At 46.7% G+C, this 25,480-nt stretch overlaps 1 protein-coding gene across 1 annotated transcript; it reads left to right on the top strand.

Annotated features, from left to right (window-relative positions):
• Positions 1–1,642: 1,642 nt before the first annotated feature.
• Positions 1,643–25,198, top strand: LOC147233265 (transmembrane protein 47-like). The gene is made up of 4 exons (XM_086147901.1): positions 1,643–2,046; positions 16,789–16,929; positions 22,083–22,304; positions 23,036–25,198. Exons 1-3 carry the CDS (start codon positions 1,818–1,820, stop codon positions 22,259–22,261), a joined length of 549 nt encoding a protein of 182 aa, XP_086004027.1. The 5' UTR covers positions 1,643–1,817; the 3' UTR covers positions 22,262–22,304; positions 23,036–25,198.
• Positions 25,199–25,480: the final 282 nt, after the last annotated feature.

Here is a 25,480-nt window from a genome sequence, read left to right on the forward strand (position 1 = left end):
TCTTTGCGCCAGAGGGGGATTTCATTTTTGGCGGTGACTTTCAGAGAAAAAAAAAAAAAGGCGCCCCGCTTTCTGCCGGATCTCGTTTCAAGATGACGCCTAAAACATCTAATGGCTTGAATTTAAGGAGAACCTTCAAACGGGACATTTCAAACCACAGGTGGTCCTCATTGACTTCTTTTTTGGAGACGTTGATCCTTCATGTTGGAAAAATCACGAGAGGAAGGACGAGAGATCAATGAAGTGGTTCGAACCTCCTCCTCACAGCCAGAAGGACCCAAACACATGCAGGAGACCCAACATCGCTGATTTCCAAACTTCAGCCGGATAAGAACCTCCTCCACATTTTCCCTGGCTCCTGAACAATACCAGAGATGCATTATGATTTTTTTTTTATTTTTTTAATTCCGGTTACGTAATCGTGACTTGTACATGCATAGAACGTAACATTCTATTCCACCCTTCTGCAGTCTGTGCCTTATCTGAAACCCCTCCCTCAAAAAACTAAAATCCTGGACACATCCCTGTCAAATTAAACGGAATAATGGCGAAAAGATTAGGTGAGAGAAAAAATAGATTCAGAATGCAGGTTATTTAACTTTGTAGGTGTTAGTATCGGTTGGGTTTCACAGCCTGCTCGCTCTCTGGTTTTCACAGTGAATTTGATATGGAAGCTGCAAACTGTTGTGTCTACAAGAAAGTTAATGTTCCTTGGTCTTTTTATATGTGGAAAACTTAAAAAGGGTTATTTGGTTATTATTTATTTAATGAATAGTGTTATTCATTTCAGTAATAATGTTTTTTTTTTTTCCGTGCAAGATCCCAGAAAGGGTTAATTTTTGGTTATGTGTGGCTTTCTGGAAAACAATAAATGTTTACATTTAGACACCTCTACGATCATCATTCTTTTTGTCACAAACTGAACCGGCCCCCGTCAGAGAAGACAAAAGTTATTTGGCCCTCGCAGGAAAAAGTTTGGGGATCCCTGCCCTACATTGTCCAGACGTGTGAATGAGAGGGTGAATAGCAGTATGTCTTTATAAGCGCAACCCCGAGTGCAGGGTAAGTGGTAGAGATAATGAATGAACGCTTTCTGAGGTCATTAATCAGATGAAATATCTTTATCGACTTCTATAAAATCACTTAAGATGCCTCCTGCCATCGGACCTTTGAAAAACAGAAACCACTTTATCCTGGTGAGCCCTTCTCTCTTTCACACATGCATACACACCAGAGGGCTTGGGTGTCGTGTGTGTGTATATGTGTGTGTGTGTGTGCTGACCAAGGTCAGACTTGGGAAGCAGGGTGTCCACCAGGCTTGCTGATGAGAGATGGGAAGCAGGTGTGCAGCCGCTCACCTGTGCAAACCAGGTTTCTGAATGTGGAGGAGGAGCAGCAGGTCCTGGAGATGGATTCAGACAACTGTTTATTTTTTTTTCACCAGCAAAACGTGGGGGGGCTCGTCAGGCAACCCCCACCTCCTCTATCCATCTCCATCCTCCTCTTCCTCCCCACCTCCTCTTCTGTCTCTCCCAGCATCTTTGTCATTTAAGCTCCTCAATTCTCTCTCTCTCTCTCTCTACATTCAGTACCCGGTCGGGTCCACCCTTCCTTGCAGTGACGTCAGGCCGGTTACCGGCGGAGGCAGCTCTCCGGTGCTCGGCGGCGGCGGAGCCCAGAGGCGCAGCTCCCCGGCTCCGACGCGCAGGAAGTACCCGCGCGTCCCGAGACACGACCCACGCAAGACTTCCCCCCCCTACCCCCTTTCCCTCCTTCCCCCCTTCATCCTCTCCTCCACCTCGACCTCCATCCCCACGATGTCCTCCGCCGTCACGGAGACGGAGGAGTCTGCGCGCAGCTCCCCGCTGACGCCTCTGAAGCTGGTCGGGCTGGTGTGCGTGTTCCTGGCGCTTTGCCTGGACGTGGGCGCCGTGATGAGTCCTGCGTGGGTGACCGCTGACGACCAGTACTACCTGTCCCTGTGGGAATCCTGCTGGAAGCCGGTGAGCACCGAGAACTGGCAGTGCAGCAGCACGCTGGGCTCAGGTGAGTGGAGTTGTGTGTGTGTGTGTGTGTGTGTGTGTGTGGCGCTCCTTTGTCCCTGCGCACGTTTCACGCAGGAGGTGGAACAAAGGAGAGATGATGAGGGTGATGAAGGGCAGTCATCTCCTCAGGAGGAGCTTCAGCGGTCCCCTGGTTCACCTGTGACCCCAGCAGGACCTCGGACCTCCTTCGGTTCCAGAGCCGGCCAGCGCCGCTCCGCTTTTGGTGGCGAAGGACTCCCTCTCCCACGGGCAAATCTTTCCGAAGAGATCCAGCCCGTGGAAAAGATGCTCGGATCTGCAGGTTTGCCGCCTCCTCCTCCTCCATCTGTGGACTTTCGAAAAGAAAAAGGGAAAAAGTAGACGGCCGTTATCTTCTGCGCCCTGGATGGGACTGGGGTGTGGTGGGGGGTCCAGGTGAGCGTTGGAAAAAAAGATCTGTGGAGAAACACAGAAAACAACCAGGATGCAGCAACAATAAGACCCATGGAGGAGGTGCACTCTGCGCTTCACCTGAAACTAATGTAATCATTTGTCAACACAATGGAGAGAGAGAGAGGAGAAGAAGAAAAAGAAGAAGAACCAGCAAAGTCCTCTTCAACTGTCTTGTTTTGGGGCCTCCACCGGGATTCAACCAGAAAGAAAGGAACTCATGCTGGCCACCCGCTAAAGGAGACAGTGTGTGTGTGTGTGTGTGTGTGTGTGTGTGTGCGCAAGTAAGGAGCCACCATGCTGGGCTGACCTATTTCTGGCCGCTCCTCTCTGAAGCCCGGCTGAATATTTCATGTCACACTCTGATTTCTCTGTTGTTGCATCTCTGCACCTCCTCTCCCAGGACCTGGACACACACACACACACACACACACACAGGGGCACAGACACACACTGACACACACGCACACTGACACACTTTGAGTCCAGAACTTTCTGTGGTTATTTTCCCCTCCTCTTTGTCTGTGACACACACACAAACTCACACACACACACCAGGCAGCCGCTCCAAGACGTCTAATTAGGGGAGCCCTGGTCTGGAGTCTGGGCTTGGATGTCTGTCTGTGTGTGTGTGGGTGTGTGTGTGTGTGTGTGTGTGTGTGTGTGTGTGTGTGTGTGTGTGTGTGTTGGTCTCACCAACGGCCACATTGATCTTCTGAATCAGACCCTGCTCCCCCGGCTGGCTCTGGCTCCCCGCTCGGATCCAAAGCGGCAGTTTCTGTTAATCAGCTCATCTTTTTCTTTTATTGTCCGCTTCTCCTCCTCTAATAACGTGCGACCCCATTGGTTGCCACGGGCAAATTTGTCTTTTTCGCTCCCCATCGCCTTTTCACAAGCGGGGAAGACATCCTCCCCCTCCCAAAACCTGCTGTGCTTCTGTATCATTGAATACAAGAACAAACCTGAGGCCTCATGTAGAAGCTATAAAACCACATGGAGGCTATAAAACCCCCTGGTTGGGGTTGGGGGTTGTAAACAAACAGACTTGATAGAACATCATCTTTAAAGTTTAAATGATTGTTTTTGTTATTTGGTAATTTTACCTTCAACACTAAACGTGTAAATCTAATTGAGACACCGCAATGTTGTACTCTCTTTCAAGCTGGGGAGCCGCAAATAGCTTAATTTATTTGAGCAAACTTTGTTGTGCACTTATTATCAACCCCAACTGTTGGCAGCCAGATGTGATGATTAATTAGAAGAAGTGTCTGGGAGAGAAAAACAAAGCGAATTAATTTCAAAAAGCAACTCTGGTTGTAATTTTCTTACTTTGTTATGATCACGTAAGCTAATGGGAGCGTCTCCCGGGAGCCCGATGGAGGACGGCGCCCAGACAAAGGTTTCCAGGTTCACGTTTACACAGTTGGTGTTCAGTATCAGAAGACTCAATGAACAGCCAACTCACTAAATGTCGTGCATTTAATTGAGTAATTCATTCATTATCTAAACCAGGGGTCCCCAAACTTTTTCCTGCAAGGGGCCAAATTGCTTTTCCCTTCTCTGACGGGGGGCCGGGCCAGGTTGTAACAAAAAGTGTAACGATCGCAGAGGTGTCTTAACGTAAACATTTATTGTTATCCAGAAAGCCACACATAACCAAAAATTAACCCTTTCTTGGATCTTGTCAGGAAAAAAAAACAAAAAAAAATGAATGAAATAAACAACACCATTTATGAAATAAATTATAACCAAATGACTCTTTTCAAGATTTTCACAGACAAAAAAGAATGTTAACTTTTTTATTGACACAACTGTTTGCAGCTCTCTCATATCAAATTCACTGTGTAAACCAGCAAACAAGCAGGCTTTGAAACCCAACTGATACCAACATAACACATTTCACCACCAGTATGGTTGTAGAACGGATTTTTTCCCAGTAGATTTCATTATGATTGTATTTGTATTATTATTTGCATTATGATTATGAAATCATAATACAACTCTGGTAGTGTTTGGGGGCTGGGCAAAATGCGGAGACGGGCCGTATCCGGCCCCCGGGCCATAGTTTGGGGACCACTGGTCTAAACTGTTTATCGTGCACTCAGGGTTACAGGAGGGCTGCAGTCTATCCCAGCTGTGATTGGCTGAAAGGTGGGGTTCATCCTGGATGAATCATTCATTCATTCATTGACACATGGTATAGAGACATATAACTATCCATTCACTTATTGAGACATACAACATTCACTGCTTTGTTCACACATCTCATAGTCATGCAACTTTCATGCACTTAGTCACACGTCTTTAGAGACATACAACCATTCACTCAGTCATTTGAACCTCACATTGAGACATACAACATTCACCCTCTCATTCACACTTCTTAGAGACATACAACTATTTACTCTCGTTCACACACAATATAGTGATGTACGGCCATCACTCACTCATTCATAAGGTATATTGAGTCATACAATAATTCACTCATTCATTTGAACCTCATATAGAGGCATACAGCCATTCTCCCTCTCATCCACGCCATATAAGGACACACATTCACCATTCAGTGACCCTTTGTTTGAATTCATTCACTCTGAGAGGGCGAATGGTTGTTGTTTGTCTCTGTGCGTCATTGTCGACGTGCCTCTCGCCCAATCACAGCTGGGATGGGTTCCCCCTCCCTTACCCTTTGACCCTGACTGCGGGATAAGCGACATAGCTAATGAGCGAATGAATATCCGTCTCGTGTAGCCGATTGACGTCTGTCTGGAGGAAGCCCTTTGAGCGGGGAAAGTCCCAATGTTTCAAGCGGCGCGCCGGCAGCAGCAGCGCCTGCGGAGGCGGTCGCCCCGCAAACACGCAGGATCAGAGCGGGGAGACGCACCGTGGCAGTCTGCAGCTAATTGGACTGAGACTGAGAAAACAAAAGCGGAGGGGAAGAATCCCGTTTTGCGTATTCAAGATGAAGCGATAGCGTGGGATTACGCCGAGCGTCTTGGTCCTCGCGGATGCGGCTTGTTATGCAAATACTGTTGCACTGGTACGCAGGGGCCCACGCACATGTCAGACGAGGGGGGTGCGGGAGGGGGGTTTACGCCTCTTATTAGGAAATAAAAAGTGAAAGGATGACATCCGGGGGAGGCAGAGATGAGCGTTGACGTGAGGCAGAAGTCCTGTGCCGGTTTATTGGCGACGCTTAGATGAATGAATGGAGGGTCCTTTTAATGAGCAGTGGGCAAGACTAGGGTTTGTAAACGCGGCTTGTAAACGTGTATTGTTTTTTTTTCAATAATTTGTTGTCCATTCATTCATTACTTACCACTTATTCTGGACTCAGAGTTGCGATTGGACCGGAGCCATCCTACCTATGATTGGACGAAAGTCCGGGCAGGTTGATCGGCGGGACACAGATAGAGACATACCACCATTCACTCTGTCATTCATGTCATATCGACATACATCCATTCACCCTCTCCTGCAACTAGATTATATTGACAGAAAAAAGAAATCCTTCAAGTTTACTAGCTATTTGTTTTCTCTCTGTTCAAGACAATTGTATTTTTAGGACACTGACTCCTAATGTACATAAAATAGAGTGGAAGATCCGCTTTGACAGACAGTATTTGGCACCTGTGGCGATAAAAGCTTCCTTTTTAAGGAAGAGACTTGTGTGATTGCTCGTGGCCTCCGTCGGACACCAAAACAGGATCCCAATTGTTCGGAGCGCAGAAATTTCCTTCTGAACCCTGAATTTATTTCGTTTCTGTTTTCTGGAAGCCTGCGGAAAGAAAAACGGAGCATTGGCGGCGGGGCAACCAAGAGGAAGCATATTAAAAATAGTGCCATCGTTTTCTCTCATCTCTCGATATTCGGGAAAGTCATTCTCGCCGTGATGTGTTCAATGTCCGCCCAGTTGCAAAAAGCACTTTGCCTCTTTTTTTTTTAAGGTGTGTGGTGAATTGTGATCACGGTCTCTCCGACTCCCCGCAGATAGCAAGCATCTCATGTTTGAAGTGCAAATCTGCTACGTTCTTTTACTACAGTGTCATATCGTTGAGATCCATCTTAGATTTTTTTATTTTTTTTTTGGTCACTTTCTCTCAGGAAGTCAAAATGATGTGAAACTGAGCAGCATTTGAAGTTTTATTCAGATGCTTCTCATGTCAGATCAGTCTATTTTTACCAAATCCCCAGTGGGAAGGTGTTTCAATCCACGCCAGCCGAACGGATGAAATTATAAACATCCAGCTTTTTTTTTTTTTTTTTGTCCTTAGTAGCGTATGAGCGCAGCAAGCTTTTGAACTGTGAAACAGGAGCTTATTTAGAACCTCCCTGTTCTCCGTGTGGATATCAGTGTGTACGTGTGTGTGTGGGGGGGGGTCCAGTTAAAGGAGCCGTCCCCTGAGCACTTTTCAGATTCTGTCTTAATGCTGCTTTTGCCAAAAGCACTTGCTGGAATTTATTCCTCCCCTTTCCTTCCCTTCACCACCCTTTCAACTGTACTGCTCTTTTCAATTATTTCATTCGTTCATTCATTAGCTACACTGCTTATCCTGCACTCAGGGTCATAGGGGAGCTGGAGCCTATCCCAGCTATGATTGGCGAGAGGCGGTTCACCCCGGACTGATCTATCACAGGGCAACATTTAGGGACAAGAATTCACCCGCTCATTCAGACGCCATACAGAGAAATACAACCATTCACTTTCTCATGCACTTTATATACAATCATACAACCACTCATTCACCCATGACATAGAGCAGAGGTGCCAAACTCAACTACACAGTGGGCCAAAATTCAAAACTGGGACAAAGTTGTGGGCCAACATTGGTATTTATTGAAAAAAATCTTCCTCCAGCTATAACAATGAACCCAAACAAGTTTTGCATAAAAACAAGTATGGAACAAGCATAGCTTAATCCTATACAATATATAACTTAATATTGTGCACATACAAAATCCTGTTTTCTGCCTTAGTAGCAGGGTGCCAGTATTAGCATAAGGTCGCTATGACTACTGTCAACAGAGGAGAGGGCATTTATTGGTCCTGTTGTGATTTTATTGCCAAAACACCAGCAGAAAATTCTAGGATTTGTAGAATTAGCGGTACATGCACTGTAGACTATCCCGGCGGACCAGCTCTAATAGTCATTTGGAATGGCTTTGCGGGCCAAATATAATTACAGTGTGAGCCAAATTTGGCCCGCGGGCCAGAGTTTGACACCTATGACTTAGAGACTCACTTGTTCGTATATCATATCGACAATCATCCATTCACCCACTTGTTCATACATCATATCGAGACAAATATTCACTCTCATTCACACGTCTGGACAATGTATGGTCTCCTGTGCACCTCCTGCATGTTTTTGGACGGTGGGAGGAACTTGGGGAACAAGGAGACTCCACACAGGAAGGCTCCCAGTGGGAATCAAACCAGAGACCGTCTGGCTGTGAGGCTGATGCTCTAACCGCCGCGCTCCTATTCTCACTGAATCTCAGAAAGGCAGGGAGCAAACTTCTGATATCTGCTCTCCTGCCAGAACAGGTCAAGAGATCCATCTAGAAAAAAAAAAAAAAAGCACACCCAGCGGTTACGCTGCTGTTGGCGGCTGGCGTATCCTTGACCTGACCTTGAGAGATGATTTCAAAGCAAGCTCCTCACAGACACTGACGCGAGCATAACATCTTTTCTTCTCCGTGTGTGTGTTTGAACAATAAACCCCAGAAACGTGCAAACCCTCCAGTAGGTAACACCGCGGTGACGCTCCCTAGCTCTCCTCCTTTTTGTCGTCTCAATTCTGAGATCAGTCATCACTGACCCCCCCCCCCCACGTCCTTGTCCCTCTCTGAGTGTATCCACCTGTCTGATCCTATAACTCCACACTTTTTTTTCCCATCAGCGCTGTTTTCGCACTTATCAGTCCCACTTCCATCCCCCTTTTTCTCCCGTTTGTCCCCAATTTTTTTTTTTCTCTCCTCTGTCTGGTTCCCCTGGTTCATTTCCAATGCCCCATCATTCTCTCTTGGTGTTTTCACCGCTCTCCTCTCTTTTATCCATTTTCTCCAGGGTCATCTCTCCCTCTTTCCTCCCTCTCCTCCTCTTCCTCCCCCGGACTTCATCTCTGCTCCGACTGAGCCGAGACCCCAGAGACGCCCGTTCTATTTGCAGCCGCTGAACGAGGAATGGGAAATGATGTGGCATTCAGCTCTGTGGCAGGGAGACATGGGAATAACCACAGACCTGCAGCTTCCCCTAATCCCCCCCCCCCCCCCCCCCACACACACACACACAAACAAACACACGTAGACACACACCCACACACACGCTCAAACCAAACACCAATAATCCATTTTTTTTTTGGATGCGAATGAAACATTCATCAGAAAGCATAACATGTTGGATTTTAGGAGCCCAAAACTGTGAGGAACCCCAAAAAACTGGCAATAAAACGAAATAAACGGATTATTGCTTTCATAAAAAAAAAAAAAAACAACTTTAAAGTGTTTGCGTTCCCTCCTGACCGTGTTGTTCATTTGTAGCTGGGGGACACTTTTTCGAGCGTGGCTCCTTTACTGCGGTTTTTAAACTGCTCTTTGATTGGATTTAAGTGCCGTACGGTCGCCGAGAACCCGAACGTCGACAGCCTCCGGAGTTTACCGCGCAACACCCTGGCCCCTGTGTCGCAGGCGGGATTGTGTGTGTGTGTGTGTGTGTGTGTGTGTGTGTGTGGAGTTTCGCACAAAGTAGCCCAAAGTCAGCGTGACGGTGAGTCGTTATCCTGTCACATGGTAAAGGCTCACATTCCGGCAGGATATAATTCACTCTGTGGGAAGGAATGGTGGACTCACGGCGTCCTGCGGGCAAATCTGCTGTTTGTGCGAGTCATGTGTGAAAAGTTTAGATTCGAGAGTTCAACAGTTGGTTGTAACCCATGATATATCGGAATCAGAAATGTTTATTTGTCCCTGTGGGCCAATAGGGGGGCACAAGGAGTCGCAGCGCCAACATCTCTAAATGTATAAAAAAATAAGTATATATAAATATAAGTATAAATATATACATAGCACACCAGAGCAGCTAGTGTTCTTTACCGTGATCATGTGAAGTGAAGGCGTAAACGTGTCTTACTGGTTGCCGTGGCAATGCCAGCTATTGGTAACAACAAGTGGGAATCAGCGTCTTGCGCTCCAGACTTACAGCGATAGAAGCCTTCGTCTGTTGACAGTGAGGAACCTTCTCCCGGTTGCGGTTTGGTGTTGAAGCTGCAAGGCGTCGGGATCTGTGAATCCACGCTCGGACCAATGGGAGGCAGGGAAATTGAAGTCGCGACCTTCATACTGCAGCTCTGGGTGCAGGTTCCCCCAATTTGTCTCTCACATCGCGACTTCGACCGAAACTCGGGCCTTTAGACGACGTAATTGGAGAACTTTGAGGCGCCTTGCTGCCTTCTGGCGTCTCACGTTCGGTCATCACGGACAGGCTTTCGAGCCAAAGCAGGGGTAGGAGAGAAGATTGCTTCTCTGCCCTTCATGGACAAGGCGGTGCTGACGGCTTTGTTTCCATGTGACCTCAAAAAGGCACCGGGGTGTGAAGTGAGTGGACAGGGTGAGAGTCGACACCTCTGAGGGTTGATTGGCCCTCTGGGCCGGGAGGGAAGTGCTGACACCAGCAGAAGGGGTCTAAGCATCTGAAGAAGGCCGAAAATGGACTTCTTTGAGGAAAAGTAACGTTACTGCCGACTTGTTTCTCGCTGATTGGATTTCCTCCGAGCGTCCAACCAAGTTTTGCCAGCAAAAAGAAAGAAAAGCTTTGCTTGGGCTTTCACATGGCGGCAAAAGATGCAATTGTTAGGAATATGATTATTCATGATTTCCACATGTGTTGTCTGCGTTGGGTTCCTCAGAGTCCCTCCCACTGTCCAAAGACATACAGGGGGTTCACTGGAGACCCTGAAATGTCCAGAAATGTGAATGGTTGTACGGCTCGATGTGACCAGAGAATGAAGGAATGAATTCATCTTCTTGCCCAGTGACAGTTAGGTTAGACCACAACCCTCTGTGACCCTGAGTATAGGATAATGAATGAATGAATGGGCATTAATGTAATTCAGAAACATCCAGTCTGTAATAAAGAGAATATATCATGAATACCGCAATACTTTCATCAGCAGGCCTCAAATTGGGTCGCTGCTAAATGACGTTATTCATCAATAAGTGACTCAATAGTATTTCAATGATAATGAAACATTAAAACCAAAATTGTTCAAGTTTTCTGCTTTCAGCTGCGGTTATTCCTCCAGAAGATGAGCGCGAAGAAAGAAATGTGTGTGTTAGTGAGAGTTTGATGCACCGACAGTAGTTCCAGCGCTCCTCCCTGTCAGAAGGTGCCGTGAGTGGCACAACTTAGTGAGTCGATTCTTCTGAGCTGCTGCTCGGATTAACCAGCCTGCGTGCAGCCAGTCACCGGGACGGGAACCTCCACCGGCTGATCCCGGCACTGGTCCGTTAGACCGTCACCCAATCTGCTCCGTATCTTTTTAGTGATCAAACCAGAAAGTGTCTGGGAATAATTGAACTAAAAAAAAATACAAGCACTTTCCGTTTGCGGAGCAGGTTTTGTGATGTTGCCTGCAGATTGGCCGCAACCTTAGTCCGATGCTTGAAGTTGGAAGCAATCGTGTGTCTGTGAGTCGACCAATAGGATTCGGAGAAAATAGAAAATGCGACCTTCGACCAGCAGCTCTTTGTGAAAGGGTGAATGCAATCTGGCAAACTGAATTAGATTAAAAGCGATAAATGGGACACAGAAGCATCAAAGTAATCCCCATTTCTTTTCATAAACTGGCTCTTTGCTCTCTTCTTCCCTTCAGTCACTGCTCCACGCCGGTCAACCGCTAACGCGTTAAACGGCTGCGTGGTGCCGCATTTAATAACAGAGAATCCAACAACAAAAGGCTGTAAACTCAAATAGGAGCATGAATTATTCAGATGTATTCAAGGGCATGGAAAGCAGGAGGTGAGTTCTATGTATTTGCTTCAAGGCACGTCTCACTAATTATTCATGTAGGGCTTATTTAAACATTTTAATATTGCTGATTGTGAATACATTATTGATTACACCGGCATTTCACTTCGTTTGTGTGTGTGTGTGTGTGTGTTAATGTTAGTTACAATCTAGTTATAGAGATTGTGAGGATCCATTGCGGTTTGCCATGTTACGATTAACCTCTTAAATGATCACATGAATTAAATACTTCTGAGAAAAAAAAAAATCTTTAACATTCTTTTAATGTTTTTATCTCAGTACCACCCGCTGATATAAAACCACAATTTCATTCATTCATTCATTCATTCATTTATTCAACCCTGGACTTTCTGGCTGTGAGGGGGTGCTAACCACTGCACCCATATATATATACATATACACACACACACACACATATATATATATATGGGTGCAGTGGTTAGCACCCCCCCACAGCCAGAAAGTCCAGGGTTGAATAAATGAATGAATGAATGAATGAATGAAATTGTGGTTTTATATCAGCTGGTGGTACTGAGCAAACACATATATATATATATATGTTTGTGTCCTGTGTGTATCACACGTATTTGTGTTGCCCGTAATCACCAGGGAATCGTGGCGGCTCAAGAACATGCGTTCTGATTGGCATCCTCCTTATATGAACCTTTGATATGAATGGGTGAAACCTACTTGCTCCAGTGAGGTGTTTGTTTTTGTCGCTTACTATGGTATCCCACTTTTTGCACAGCACTCTCTGCCTCCAGCTGAAGATCTATCATCGCTCCTTATCTTTCTCCACATTATCCATCTCCTCATCCGCTCTTTGTTGTGGAGAAATTTCTAGTCGCGCTCAGGTCACGGCACGTCTCGCCGTGGGTGATTGCATGACATCGACATCTTTGAGAGAAAATCCTTCAAAACGAACAAACAAACACCTGAGTCGCTCTGCAGAGCATCTGCAGATCATGGCACTCACTTCTTCTGCTTCCTCTTCTTTTGGCTGCTCCTTTCACAGGTCTCCACAGCCAATCATCTTCCTCAATCGAACCCTCTTCTCTCGCACAAGACCCTCTCCGACCACAGATCTTCTTACCATGTCCAAACCATCTCAGCGTGACTTTATCCCCAGAACATCTCCCATGTGCTGTTCCTCTGACGGACTCCGACCCGATCCTCTCCATCCTCCTCACTTCAACCATCTTCATCTCTGCTGCTTCCACCTCTGCCTCCTGTTCTCTCCTTTGTGCCTCCAACCGGCTTCTTCTCCACCTTTCCTGATACTTTCCAATCTGCCGGCACATGTTTCTCCATCTCTCCCACTTGCCTTTTTTTTAAAAAGCAACCTTCTGTCTTCCAGGATGGTGGGCGGCTGCTTTTGGCTCAGCAGCTGCAGCTCCTGCAGCGAGCGGGAGGTTGCAGACAGATGGAGGGGAAATGTCAGAAAGGGGTTCGTCTCTTTCCTTCTGTTTTCTCGCTCCGTTGGACCGGCTGCTCAGAGAGCAGAACCTGAACCTGATTATGCCCATGAATAGATGATGCGCTATTGATCTGCCGCTGCAGCCTCCTGCTGGAAAAATAGATAATATGTGACTGTGTGAAGAAAAGGATGCAGACTCTGCTTCCATGAGATGGGCAGCTTTGACACAAACTGGCCTCAGAGAAGTGTCCAGTTGGAATTTGGTCCCGGCAAGTAAGCTACTCCGGGCGAACCTTTTAGCTTAGCATTCCCCACAGGCGGTGAGGGACCGCGGTGGGGGCTGGAGTGACGTGCACCTTCAGCTCCACACTCCAAAACAAATCACGGAAGAAGAGGAAGATAGCACGGACAACATGGAGGCGGACTCTGCCGTAGCATTCATGGAATGACAATGGACTATCAGATGGTGGAAGAGTTTTTATCTTCTCCTTGCGCTACTTTGCCGTGCGAAGAACCCCATTAACTGCCATTTCTGGCATCTTCTTTCTTTTCTTTTCCCAAGAAAACATCTGACCAGTGACCACCATGGTCTAAAGATGGTACTCCACAGGAAGTACGAAGCAATGGGCTTGGCTTATGAGTTCCATCGATCATCAGAACCCTGCCTCGGAGTAGAAGCTGAGATGGTTCTTGGAGCTGAGGTCCATGGTCCCTGGTTCCTCTGCTGTCTAAATGCAGCAAGAAAGGGTTTCTTTCCGAAAAAGTTTCTCGGAAATGCAAAAAGTTCCTGCAGTGAAAACAATTACATTACATTACAGCTATTTGGCAGACGCTTTTATCCAAAGCGACTTACAGAAAGTGCTATTCAGTCGCCGAAAATCCGAAGCACCAGTAGTCTGAAGTCAGAAGTGACAACTCAAATAGCCATCTCAAAACCATGTACCATAATTTCCGGAGGATAAGCCGCGACTTTTTTCACTTAAACAACGATACGGCTAATACATGGATTTTTTTGGACGGGAGCTAACAAGCGGCACGCTGCTAAAACATTTATCATCGTCACATCGGACCGATGAAATGATCGGGAAATTCTGAGTCCGTTCAACTCCGACACCGAAGAAGACGACTGACGATTTTAGTGCGCAGGAGGACGCCCAAGATAGCGATCGGCTAACCGTTGCGGCTTATATTGAGGTGCACTCAATAGTCTGGAAATTACGGTACATACATACATTTATTTCCTTTTTTTTTTTCTGGAGGGGGGGTTGGGGGCTCGGTGCGATTAGTGGGGTCGTGCTTGGTGAAGAGGTGTTTTCAGCTCACGGCGAATGATGGCGGCAACCCTGCTGTTCTGACCGTTTTCGGTCAGAACAATCAAATCAAGCCATGCATCTCCTCAAGAACCTTCATGTTCATACATGTCTGCTTCATCTTTGGCGAGAACGCCTGTCTTGAGAAGAAACTCAGAAGCTGAGCTGTCAATCAATCATGAATGCGATCTGAAGGTGTTTCTGGAGTATCCAGAAACATCACCTCTGCCTCCGCCCTCTGCGATCGGCTCTCGCTGTTCTCCGAGCTCGACGTGTTTTCAGCTTCGGGATATTTGTGCTCCGTCACATCGCATTTAAAGGCTTTTTCTGTGTGCGTGTGTGTGTAAGTGTACGTGTGCATGTGTGCATCAACAGTAGCACCCCTATATATAAACGCGGGCCAGCAAAGCTTTTTAGCTGAGGCTTTTTGTCAGCTCAGGTAAACTAAGTGCTCTCTCTCTTCATTACTTTCACTCAGTGCTGCTCCGCTCTTCACCTCCATCCTTCCTCCCTCCATCCCCCGTCCCTCCTCCTCCTCTTCCTCCTCCTCCTCCTGGTATTTTCTTTCCGGCCGCCCTCTCTCCGTCCTTGTAACATTACGCCCGTCTCTCGTTTTCCCCCGTCACCCGCCTCCTTCCTCCGTCTTCTCCTCCGCCCGCTCTGTCCATCTTACTTTAACCTGTCATTGTGGTTCCTCCCTTCATCCCTCCGTTCTCTAAACTCAATTCTTCCTCCTCCCCCCGTTTTCCTTCTCCGTCGCCTCCACCCTCATCACTCCTTTCATTTCTACCCTTTCACACCCGTTCCCCTGACGCCATCCATCCATCCTCCTCCACCTCTTTATTCATCCATCCCTCCCTCCCTTCCCTGCTCCTTGGCTCTTTATTCGTCCACACCTCATTGACTTTGTTGCCTTCCCTCCATCATTCCTTCCCTCTGCCTGCTTCCGTGCGTTTCCTTTATTTGTTTTCCAAGCCATCTTTCTTTGTTTCCCACATCATCTTTTCATCCCCTTTTCTCTCTCACCCGATTTATTCCACCTCTCTTTCCCGCCACCTTTGTCCTTTCCTTTGTTTCGTCCTCCGGTCCACCCCTTTTCAAATTTTTTTCTAGATTTTCACTTTTATTCTTTCCCTATACCTTTTAGTAGCTTCTCCTGTCCTTTTTATTTATCCGCTCTCTGCTCCAATCTTTCCTATATCCACGCTTCATTAATCCCATCCCGTTAACTAATACCGCATTTATTCCGGCCTGCTCTCGTCCATTTCGTCCCAAAGAAACATCTAACCAGTGACCAGGATAGGTTTTAAAAATAGCTTCGCAGTCCAAAAGAAGAATCAGGTACCAGGTGTGTTCACCAATCGCCTAGCAGATCCTGCAAGATCCAGCGTGAAGGTCCACGGTTCCTCCGCTGTCTGAATGCACCAAGAAATGGCGTTTTTCCTAAAAAGGTTCTCGGAGCTGCAAAAACATTTCAGATCCAACCTGACTTCACTCTATGTCAATGAAAAAAATCATTTTTATATTTCCGGTTGAAAGTTGGCTGAAGAAAAAATCTTGATTTTTATCAGCCCTCCAGACTTTCGTTCAGAAATCCCGTCCGTCCCTGACGTGCCGTCCTCCGCTGCCAGGATTGATTTCAGGTTTCTAACTCTTCTTATCGATTATCCCACAGCAGCGCAGGATATCTTTTATAAATCCCGAGTAAACGGGGGAGGTTTTCCACGTGGAGCTGCCGACAGGTCATCAGGGGCGTCACCTCTGCTTATTGTTTCCTGTTTTTTTTACGTTTCTCAGTGGCGGATGCGGTTGTCCTCCTGACAGATACCGGCAACAATCTTGATTCGCTTAATCCAAATTGTCCAACGCTGACGGCGGTGTAGCGGTTAGATCCTCTGCCTCACAGCCAGAACGTCCTGGCTAGTTTCACACAGCAGGGTTTTCTGTTGTCCTCATGTCAAACAAATGCAGGAGGGTCATCAGGGTCTGAATTGCCGGGACGTGTGAATGAGAGGGTGGATGGTCGTATGTTTCTACATGATGTAGGAATGAATGAGTGAGTGAATGGTATGCTGAATTGTATGTCTCTTATATGACAGCGTGAATGGTCTGTATGTATCCCTGTGATGGACACATAATGGGATAGAGCGAGGCTGGGATAGGCTCCGCCCCACCCGACCCCGAGTGCAGGATAATCGTTACGGACTTCGGCTCAAGACCACCTCCGGGCTGTCCTCCATCACCTCCGTCTCTCCTCGCCTCCCCTTCTCCTCCAGCTTAGCGTCGCCGGGGTGAAACCAGTGACGTGAAACGTCAAATCCTGTAATAGATCTTCTGTGGCGCCATATTTCCCTCCAGACCTTTGTCTCCAACCTCCTATCTTTATCCCCGCTTTTTACCGTGTGGTATTGATGAATGTTGCCTTGGTTCTTGGAGACATTGCTTTGAGTGCCTGTTGCTGCTCTGCAGACCCGCTCTCTCCGCCCACTTTCATCCCCCGCTTGTCGTTTATCCCCTCATCCTTCTTCTCTCCTCCACCTCCTCCCGTCTCTTCCCCAGACTGGCAGGTTGCTACGTTAGCCCTGTTGCTAGGGGGCGGTGCCCTGGTGCTGATGTCATTCCTAGTCGCCCTGGTTGCCGTGTGCATTGGCACGAGGCGGCGATTCTACGCTCCTGTCGCCTTCATGCTCTTCGCCACAGGTCAGTGCACGCGGGCGCGCACACACACACACGCACACACACACACATGGCGAGCTGTAATCAATCATCATAATCCATCACCGGCATCCAGGGGTCAAAGGTCATACACTCATTATGCTTTAAAACATAAAACCCCCTAATGATGCTCTGGCAAAGAGACGTCTTAATTAGCCAGTTAACACAAAGGAAGTGGAAGGTCGAAGGTTAATCGCAGTGGAAACTGACGTGCATTGAAATGATCATCCCGATGACAGGTCTCATACACACACACGCACACACACACACACACATGTTCACATTCTCACCCTGTCAAGTCTTCAAATTTCCCTCCATTCTCACCTCCAGGACTAATTGGAAAATTTCTTTTTTTTTTTTTTTAGGTGTGAAATGCTTCATTTAGTAAAGCTGCATGTTGTTTCCCGTGGGCCGTGCATGTGTTTGTGTGTGTGTGTGTGTGGTCATTTGCATGGAGTGTGTGGTTTTGCCCGGTCTGATCTGTATGTCTTATTATCTGTGAATACTTTCATAGAACGAAGAAGGTCGATGCATCTGGCTCTTCCCATGAAATGTCCCTATTATGTCCAGACTGAGTTTTATTCAAATCCTCCTCTGGACCGGTGCAATGGAGGGGTTCTGCGGAAAAACACACACACACACACACATATGCACGCGCAAGGCTGTGACATTTACCACTTTAGAAGAGGTGTTTTTCTCTAGTGGGAGAAAATAATCAAAATCTAATCTGTGAATCTGTTGTTGGTCTGTTGGTGCTGCCCGGGTCATCGTCAGCTCAGACAATAGTGAAATGTCAGTTCTATTTAAACAGTGGTGAAAACGATGAATTCAGGAAAAAAAAAATATATAAACTGCAGATATGACGGGATGTTCTTTCTTCATCCTCATGGTTTTGTAATTACCGCTGATAGGGAAATTTGCAAAACACGCAGAAATTGTTTTTATCCATTATTAATTATCAGTGGTTAGCGCTGCTGCGTCAAAGCTAGAAAGTGCCTGGTTGGATTCCCACTGGGGGCTTTTCTTTCTTGGAGTCTCCATTTTTTCCCGGTGTCTGCGTGGGGTTCCCCAGGGTTCCCCAGGGTTCTCCGGGTTCCTCCCACCGTCCAAACAAATAAAGCAGATTGACTGGAGACCTTATATTGTCCAGATGTTTGAATGAGAGTGAATGGCTGAATGTCTCTATATCAGGGGTGTCAAACTCATTTTAGTCCGGGAGCATACGGCCTAATTTGATGTCAAGGGGGCCGGACCAGTAAAATCATTACCTAGAAGTAACACTAAGTCCAAATTTTTCCTTTGTTTTAGTGTAAAGGAGGTAAACAGGTAAATTATAAAAAATCTTTATATGCAATGAAGTGTTCCTCTGAAAATACAATACAATGATGAATTAATATTAAAAATAAATATGAAAAAAGAATTGATGAAATTACACCCTAAAAGTATTGTTGAGTTAAAAGAGAAAATCTTGTCATTGTGGGAAAAATTGCCATTACAATTTATTAGAAAATTGATTGGTCGCATGCATAAGAGGAGCTAATGGTGGCTATTCTGCTCATTAAATCCATCTTTTTGCCTGTTTTTTTTTTTTGCATTTATTTTTGTGGTTTTATAGAAGTAAGATATCGTATAGAAATCGTATAGAAATCGTTTCAACAATGTCAGTAGATGTTTTTTCATCAATAAATTATTTTGTTTTGAATCAAAAAATACATTGCAAAGTTACCTTGTCATTTTTCCCGTCTCGCACTGTAAAGAGAAGAAGACAACCTGCCCCCTACCAGCAACGAGTCGTTTACATCACACTACGTCTGGCTTGCTTGCAGACTGATCGCGCCATGTCTGTCCGGGCTGCTGTCTGATGAGATTATATGTTGAGCAAAGCAATATATTGGCTACTTCACTTATGAATGAGGAAAAGTTCCTGCCTCCTTATAGTTAAATCTTCTTCTCCTTTCGGATTTTCCGTTCAGGGGTCGCCACAGCGAATCAACTTTCTCCATCTAACCCTATTCTCTGTATCCTCCTCTCACACCAACTACCTTCTTATCCTCTCTCACTACGTCCATAAATCTTCTCTTTGGTCTTCCTCGAGACCTCCTGCTTTGCAGCTCCAATTCCAGCATCCGTCTACCGATATATTCACTCTCTCCAAAACATCTAGCACGTTCTGTTCCTTTGATAGACTCATTCCTGATCCTATCCATTCTGGTCACTCCCAAAGAGAACCTAAACATCTTCATCTCTGCCCCTTATAGTTATAGTATCAGCTCTTAAAAAAAGCTAATTTATAGCGCTGCCGCTTATTTTCCTGTTAGAGTGGGCATCGGTCACTTTAAAAAAAAAAAAAAACAAAAACAAAAAACCCTGAATAGAATTTGTGCAAGAAGTGATTACTCTGAGTTGGAAATATAGATGTTTTTGCAAAGTGTTCGCACACACGCTAGATTCCTCAAAGTAAAAAAAAAAATGTAAATGTCACTTACCAGGTTACAGTCGAGGAAAGGAAAGAGCAGTCCTAATGAAACAAAGAGAAACCTTTTCTTGTGAGTCCATATAAATAGAGCTTTTTAAAGAGTGGAGGTGGGTTGAGAAGATTTTCAGGGACCCACGGTAAGCGGTGGATCACACACAGACCGACTCCATCAGGACTCACTTCACAAATAACCGCTTTTCCAAAAGATGCTCAAGCTTCTGGATGTCTTGAGCTCCTCAAAAAAAAAAAGTTGTTTCGATTTCCTTCGAGAAAGAACAATTGGTTTACTTGGATTTCTTTGTTATCCATATTCTGAAGCATCTTTCTCCCGGCCCATTACCCCCCCGACTCACTATTTACATCCCTGGTTCCCGATCTGCTTCTGCGTCTCACCAGATCCCCCCTCGCCGTTCTTGCAGCCCGGTTGAGTTTTATTTTATGTTGATTTTTCACATTAAATGGAGGTGATGGCAAATTAACAGGCACGTGAGCGGCGCATGTAGGAACCCCCGTTTTTGCTAAATATTGATTTCCACACTGGATGATGCTCTGTTTATATTCCCATTAAATTACCCGTAATTAGAAAAAAATGTATTTATTCGTCAGTGGCAACTCAAAAACTTCTGGAAACAGAAGTAGCAGGGACCTCCGCTGCGAGGACCATCTTAGCTCCTACTCCGAGGCAGGGTCTTCTGACGGTTGCTTAGGAACCACGCCCATTACCTGATGCTTTTTGAGGACCGCTGAGCCATTTTTAAAACCTATCCTGGTCACTGGTTAGATGTTTTCTCGGGACAAAATGGACAGATAAGACAGAAATAGAGCGATGAAGAGCTTTTCCGGCCTGTTACGCCTCAGAGGGGTTTCCAGGGCTCGTAGAGGAACATCTACATTTTGGCCGGAATAAATCAGCTAACAGCTAACGGGGTTCTTCACACGGCGATGCAGCGCAGGGAGAAGATAAAAACACTTCTTCTCTGGTTTGTTTTGGTGCATGGGCGTTAAGGTGCAAGTGCAAAAACCGAGCCTACTTCCCGGAACAGGATTTGAGTTGGACGATTCTTAGAACTTATCCGTCTGAAAGCAGCTTCATTTGCACGAAACCCAGCTGAATATTTAAAATGATCTTTTATTCTCCTAATCTGCCCCCCTTCGCTCCTCTTTCTGTCAAAGATGCAGGAAAGGGCGTCGCTGATTCTTTTCATACGTGCGTGATAGATACGAGTCCGCATCACTATTTTGTCACGGCGTCACTATTTGACGGGGCCGCGTGCGCGGCCACACGCCTCCACGGTGGGAAGAGGGATGACATCGAATGCGGGAACCGTGGAATGAGATGAGATGTGGCCGATGACGATGATAGAGCGCGCTGTTCAGCGACTGTATAATTCCCATCTCAAAGCCTCTGGCTGTCGAGTGGCTCCGGCGGGAAGCAACAGGCTCGCGGGCAGCAGGATGAAGGGCCGTCTCGCCAACGCTGCCGGCGAACAAAACAAACGCTTAAATAAGAAAGAATATGATTTATATTAACCGATCAATCTTGCATCAGAGTACATCAAATTTAAAATCACGTCTGTTCATCAATGATTCATAGCCTTTGGAAAAAACGGTCCTCGTATTCATTGCCATGTAATATTCATTCATTCATCCTCTGCACCAGGTAGTCTGACGTCACGGTCACATCGGGGGCCGGAGCCTATCCCGGCCGTGATTGGGCGAAACGTACGACCGTTCACTCTCTCGTTTACAACCATTCACTCAGTCACACAACATTTGAAGACACAATAATTAACCCTATAATTCACACCCCATGTACAAGTCATATAGAGGTCCAACCAATCACTCATTCCCATGTCATAAATAGACATACAACCATTCACTCTTTCACATGTTATAAAGACACATACAGCAGTTCACCCTGCCATTCACATGCCGTCTAGAGACGTACAACCGATAACCTTCTCCTTTTAACATCACGTAGAGACATACAACCATTCACCCTCTCTTTCACTTGTCATTTAGACATGTACAACCATTCGCTCTGTCACGGGAAAGTCATATAGATGTGCAACTCATTCACACATTTGGATAATGAACCTCCTGCATGTTTTTGGACTGAGGGAGGAACTCGGAGAACCCTGAGGAACCCAATGCAGACACGGGGGGAGAACATGGAGACTCCACACAAAAAGACCCCCTGTGGGAACCCGACCGGGTACCTTCTCGCTGTGAGGGGGAGGAGGAGGTTGCAACCCCCCGCAACACTGCGCTACTATGTCAAAAACAATGTACATGACTGGTTTTCAGCCCTCCTGTTGCTTTCAGCTCTGCGTCTGGCTGGTAAAACCAGAGAAAACGACATTATCAGCAGAGCTATTACCAGGAGATCCAGCTCCGGCGCGTTTGCCGTCCGGCCTCCTTCGGTTCTGCTCCGTCGGTCTCCTCATTTCCTCTGCTCTCTACGCTCCCGCCAGCAAACCTCCCGCACCTGTTAGAATGCATGGGCTCAATAAGATATGCCATTGTGCATTCGTTCTTCCGCTCAGGAGTATTTCCTGCCTTCACATTCTTCCGTCACATGATTAATGGCTTATCTTCTACCACACCCAAACGTGTGTGTGTGTGTGAATAAGACATTCTCCGATCTGATTGTGTGTTGCAGTTGTTCTGCAGGCCTGCAGCCTGGTCCTCTACCCCATCAAGTTCATCGAAAGCATCAACCTGAAGATCTACCACGAGTTCAACTGGGGCTACGGCCTGGCCTGGGGGGGGACCATCTTCTCTTTCGGTGGGGGCATCCTCTACTGCCTCAACCCCAAGAACTACGAGGACTACTACTAGCTCAGAGTCGGGCTGGAGACCCCCCTCTTGTGCTCCAACTGAGGTATCTGGCTGGAAAGGTGGGGTTCTGCTTGCAGGTTGGGGGCGGGGGGTTGTATTAGCACTCTTCGCTGGATTTGAACCGACAACCGGGCATGTGGTACTCTGCAACATGCAACCCTGATGGTGCCGCATCCGTGTTGGGGGGGGGGGGCAAGGTGAGATGGTGGAGGCAACGGTTTGAGGAACCTAATTTCTACACACACACACACACACACACACACACTCTACACAGAAGGACTGGCGGTGTATTGTGTATCCAACTTCCATGAAGGATGTGGAGGAAGACAAAATGAAAAGACTCCCGGTTCAATATTCTGTTATCGACCCACTTGTCTGTTGCCACGGCAACCAACACGCAGCCGTCACCATTGATTAGCCGCGGTCGGAGGTGCGAGACGAGAGCGGTCTGGCAAAAACCAACCTCGCCCACCTCCCGCCGCCGGCCCCTCCCCTGCGGTGTCGTGGACGCGCATGTCGTCCCGATGAAGCTCGCTTTGTATAATAACCCGAGCAGGATCACCTGTCTCTGCTCCCGCTTGAAAATATCTATTTATTACAGCGAACATCTAATAATGTCTATTTTAATTGATTAAAATGTATAAAATTGTTCTTTCTTTTAAAAAAAAATTCTATATTTAGCATCAATCACATTTTGGTTTCTCACAGGATTATTAACTATCCTTGTTTTTGATAATGAATAGATATATTTAGGTGATTCCTTGTCTTTATCAGAGACGTCTGCCGAGCAGGTGAGTCCTTCATCCCTCATCAGCTCCAGATCCATGAAGCCAAAGCAAAGCGGTGAGGAGACCGGATTCTTTTTGACCTGCAGAGGAATGTCAACGTGGCCAATCGGGGTCGAAATACGGCCCCCCCCCCAAAAAAAATCCGCCGAATCCTTGTGGACTCTCAGTGTCAGATATGAGCCGGTGTTTGTGGATTTTGATGTGTGTGTGTGGGGACATTGGTGGAAAACACACCCGGCACGTGTCTGTTAGTGCAAGAAAAGCAAATGGAAATGCTGGCTGTTGTGGCACGCGAGCGCTAAATACCATTGCCCGATAAAACTTGATGATCAAATCCGACGTAAATATCGCCCCCCAGCTTAAAGTATCCTGAGCCGTCATATTGGCGTCCCACCGATCGGCCGATTTAGATATTTTGATGGAGCTGCTAACCAGCTCCGCCCTCCGTACGTGTAGATGGATGTCGATGCTGAATGTCATTTCTACTGCTTTCCATGGGTGTGTGTTCCCATGTGTGTGTGTGTGTGTGGCTCCCCTTGACCCCCATAATCATTCTCTACCCACACCGTCCTTTTCGGGGTCCGACTGAATGTAAGACAAGAATTCACCGTCTGATATTTTGGATCAAACCGGCATTAAACCGGCATGCCGAGACAACGCAGGCGCTCTGACGATCGTTGCGGCCGCTTGCGAGCGTCAGTGACCGGTTATTTTGCATATCCGATGGCCGTCCGGAGCTGAACGGGCATCCGGTGATCGGCTCACGGGGTTTCGTAACCAAAAAAAAAACACAACACCGCTTACTGGTCGGCTGTTTTCTCACAATTTAATGGACAGCAAAACAGTAGAAAAGGTCAGAGCTCTTCTGGCTTCTTCAGCAGAGAGGTCCCCGGGGCTCGCAGCGGAACATCAGCATTTCGGCCGAACCGTGGCTGAAGGTCAACGATCTCTTGACCTTGTAAATTGCCTATAATATAAAAGGGAAGGATCTTTCCAGGGAGCCCCGTCACTGTTGAATCCCAATCCCTCCGTCCGCCTCACCAGAAACTGCAGACCCTCAACAAGTGAACCACTGCTTATTTTTCCACTCACATCCCAAAGGAACTCCATGATTGCAGTCGAATCGGGCATTCTCGTCGCAGCCTCACACTGAGCGGTTTGTCTTGTGCCGAACCCAAAATCCAAATGGTGGGATTTTGACAATGGCCTCCGCAGCATATTTCCGCGGTCACTGTGTTCGTGAGGGTGTGTTTTGCCGGATAGAAGCGTTCTTGTGCTTTCAGTGGTGTAGATCAGCCTTAGGCACACACGGTAGGAGGGCCTGGGCCAGAACATACGCCGGTGCATTCAAAGTATCATCAAATTAGTTGTAGATGTGATATAAAGCGACGTAGCATACTAGATTTGAGGCGATAACTTTGGATTTGGTTGCGGCCGATCGAGGCCTAATGGATTAGCAAAGCTGCTCTTGTCTTTATCTGCTGTTAAAAATGTCAATATAACGAACGCTCCGCTACCTTTGGGGAACCGAACTGGACCGAAGTTTCTTCCCCGGCTTCTCCTTAATTGCCCCCTCCCCGCCAAAAAAATCGGTGTCACATCAACTCGGAAATTTCAAGTCTTTGATTCTGAGCGGCGAAACCAAAAAAAAAAAAATGTCAGCGCCGCTTTTGCGAGAAAAAAAAAAAATGACCTACATGCTTTGAGTCTTAATGAAGCACTTCAAAGTGTTTTTTTGTTGTTTTTTTGGGGGGGGTAAATACGATTATTTGTGTTTGCGTCGAGACAAAAATGCACCGTTTCGAATACGTGACGTTCTTAAAAACAGATACTGGTACTGATCCCGGCCTCCTCCCCGCATGCCGTGGTCTGGCCCAGGTCTAACTCCCCCGTTATTAGCATTTGTTTGGTTATTAATCAACTGATGAATAGTTAGCGGCCTCGCAAACACACGTAAGCATCTCCCAGTAGGCTGGAGAGAAATACTGTCTAATGATGTGCATAGGGATTTAGGAAGTGTGTGTGTGAGAGTGACAGAGGAGATATTTGGCAGCGTGTGCATGTGTGTTGGCATGTTTTAGATGCCATTGTAGAGATGTCAGTAATCAGCATTTATCTCTTTGTACGTTGGCACATTAAAAGCACTGAAGAGAAGGTCCACGTCTCCCTGTCGTCCTTCTGCGTGTCCTCCACTATCTTCTGGTGTCCTCCTGACCCGTCCTTTTCCGCCACGTCGGTCATTTTGACGGTCGCCTCATTAAAACCAAAGGTATTTCACACAATCCGAAGGACGCGGAGAAGATCACCTGACAGTCGACCCCTGCCGCACATTCATAGACGTATCTGTCGGTTGATGCTAGGTATTTTCATTGCCTGCTAATGATTTAAATAATAATAATTTATATGTTATTAATCCCTCGTTGGGAAATTG

Source organism: Fistularia commersonii, chromosome 6 (genome assembly GCF_037954325.1).
Source record: "Fistularia commersonii isolate RoL2024-O1a breed Wild chromosome 6, RoL_Fcom_v1.0, whole genome shotgun sequence".
In the NCBI taxonomy this organism is placed as follows: domain Eukaryota; kingdom Metazoa; phylum Chordata; class Actinopteri; order Syngnathiformes; family Fistulariidae; genus Fistularia; species Fistularia commersonii.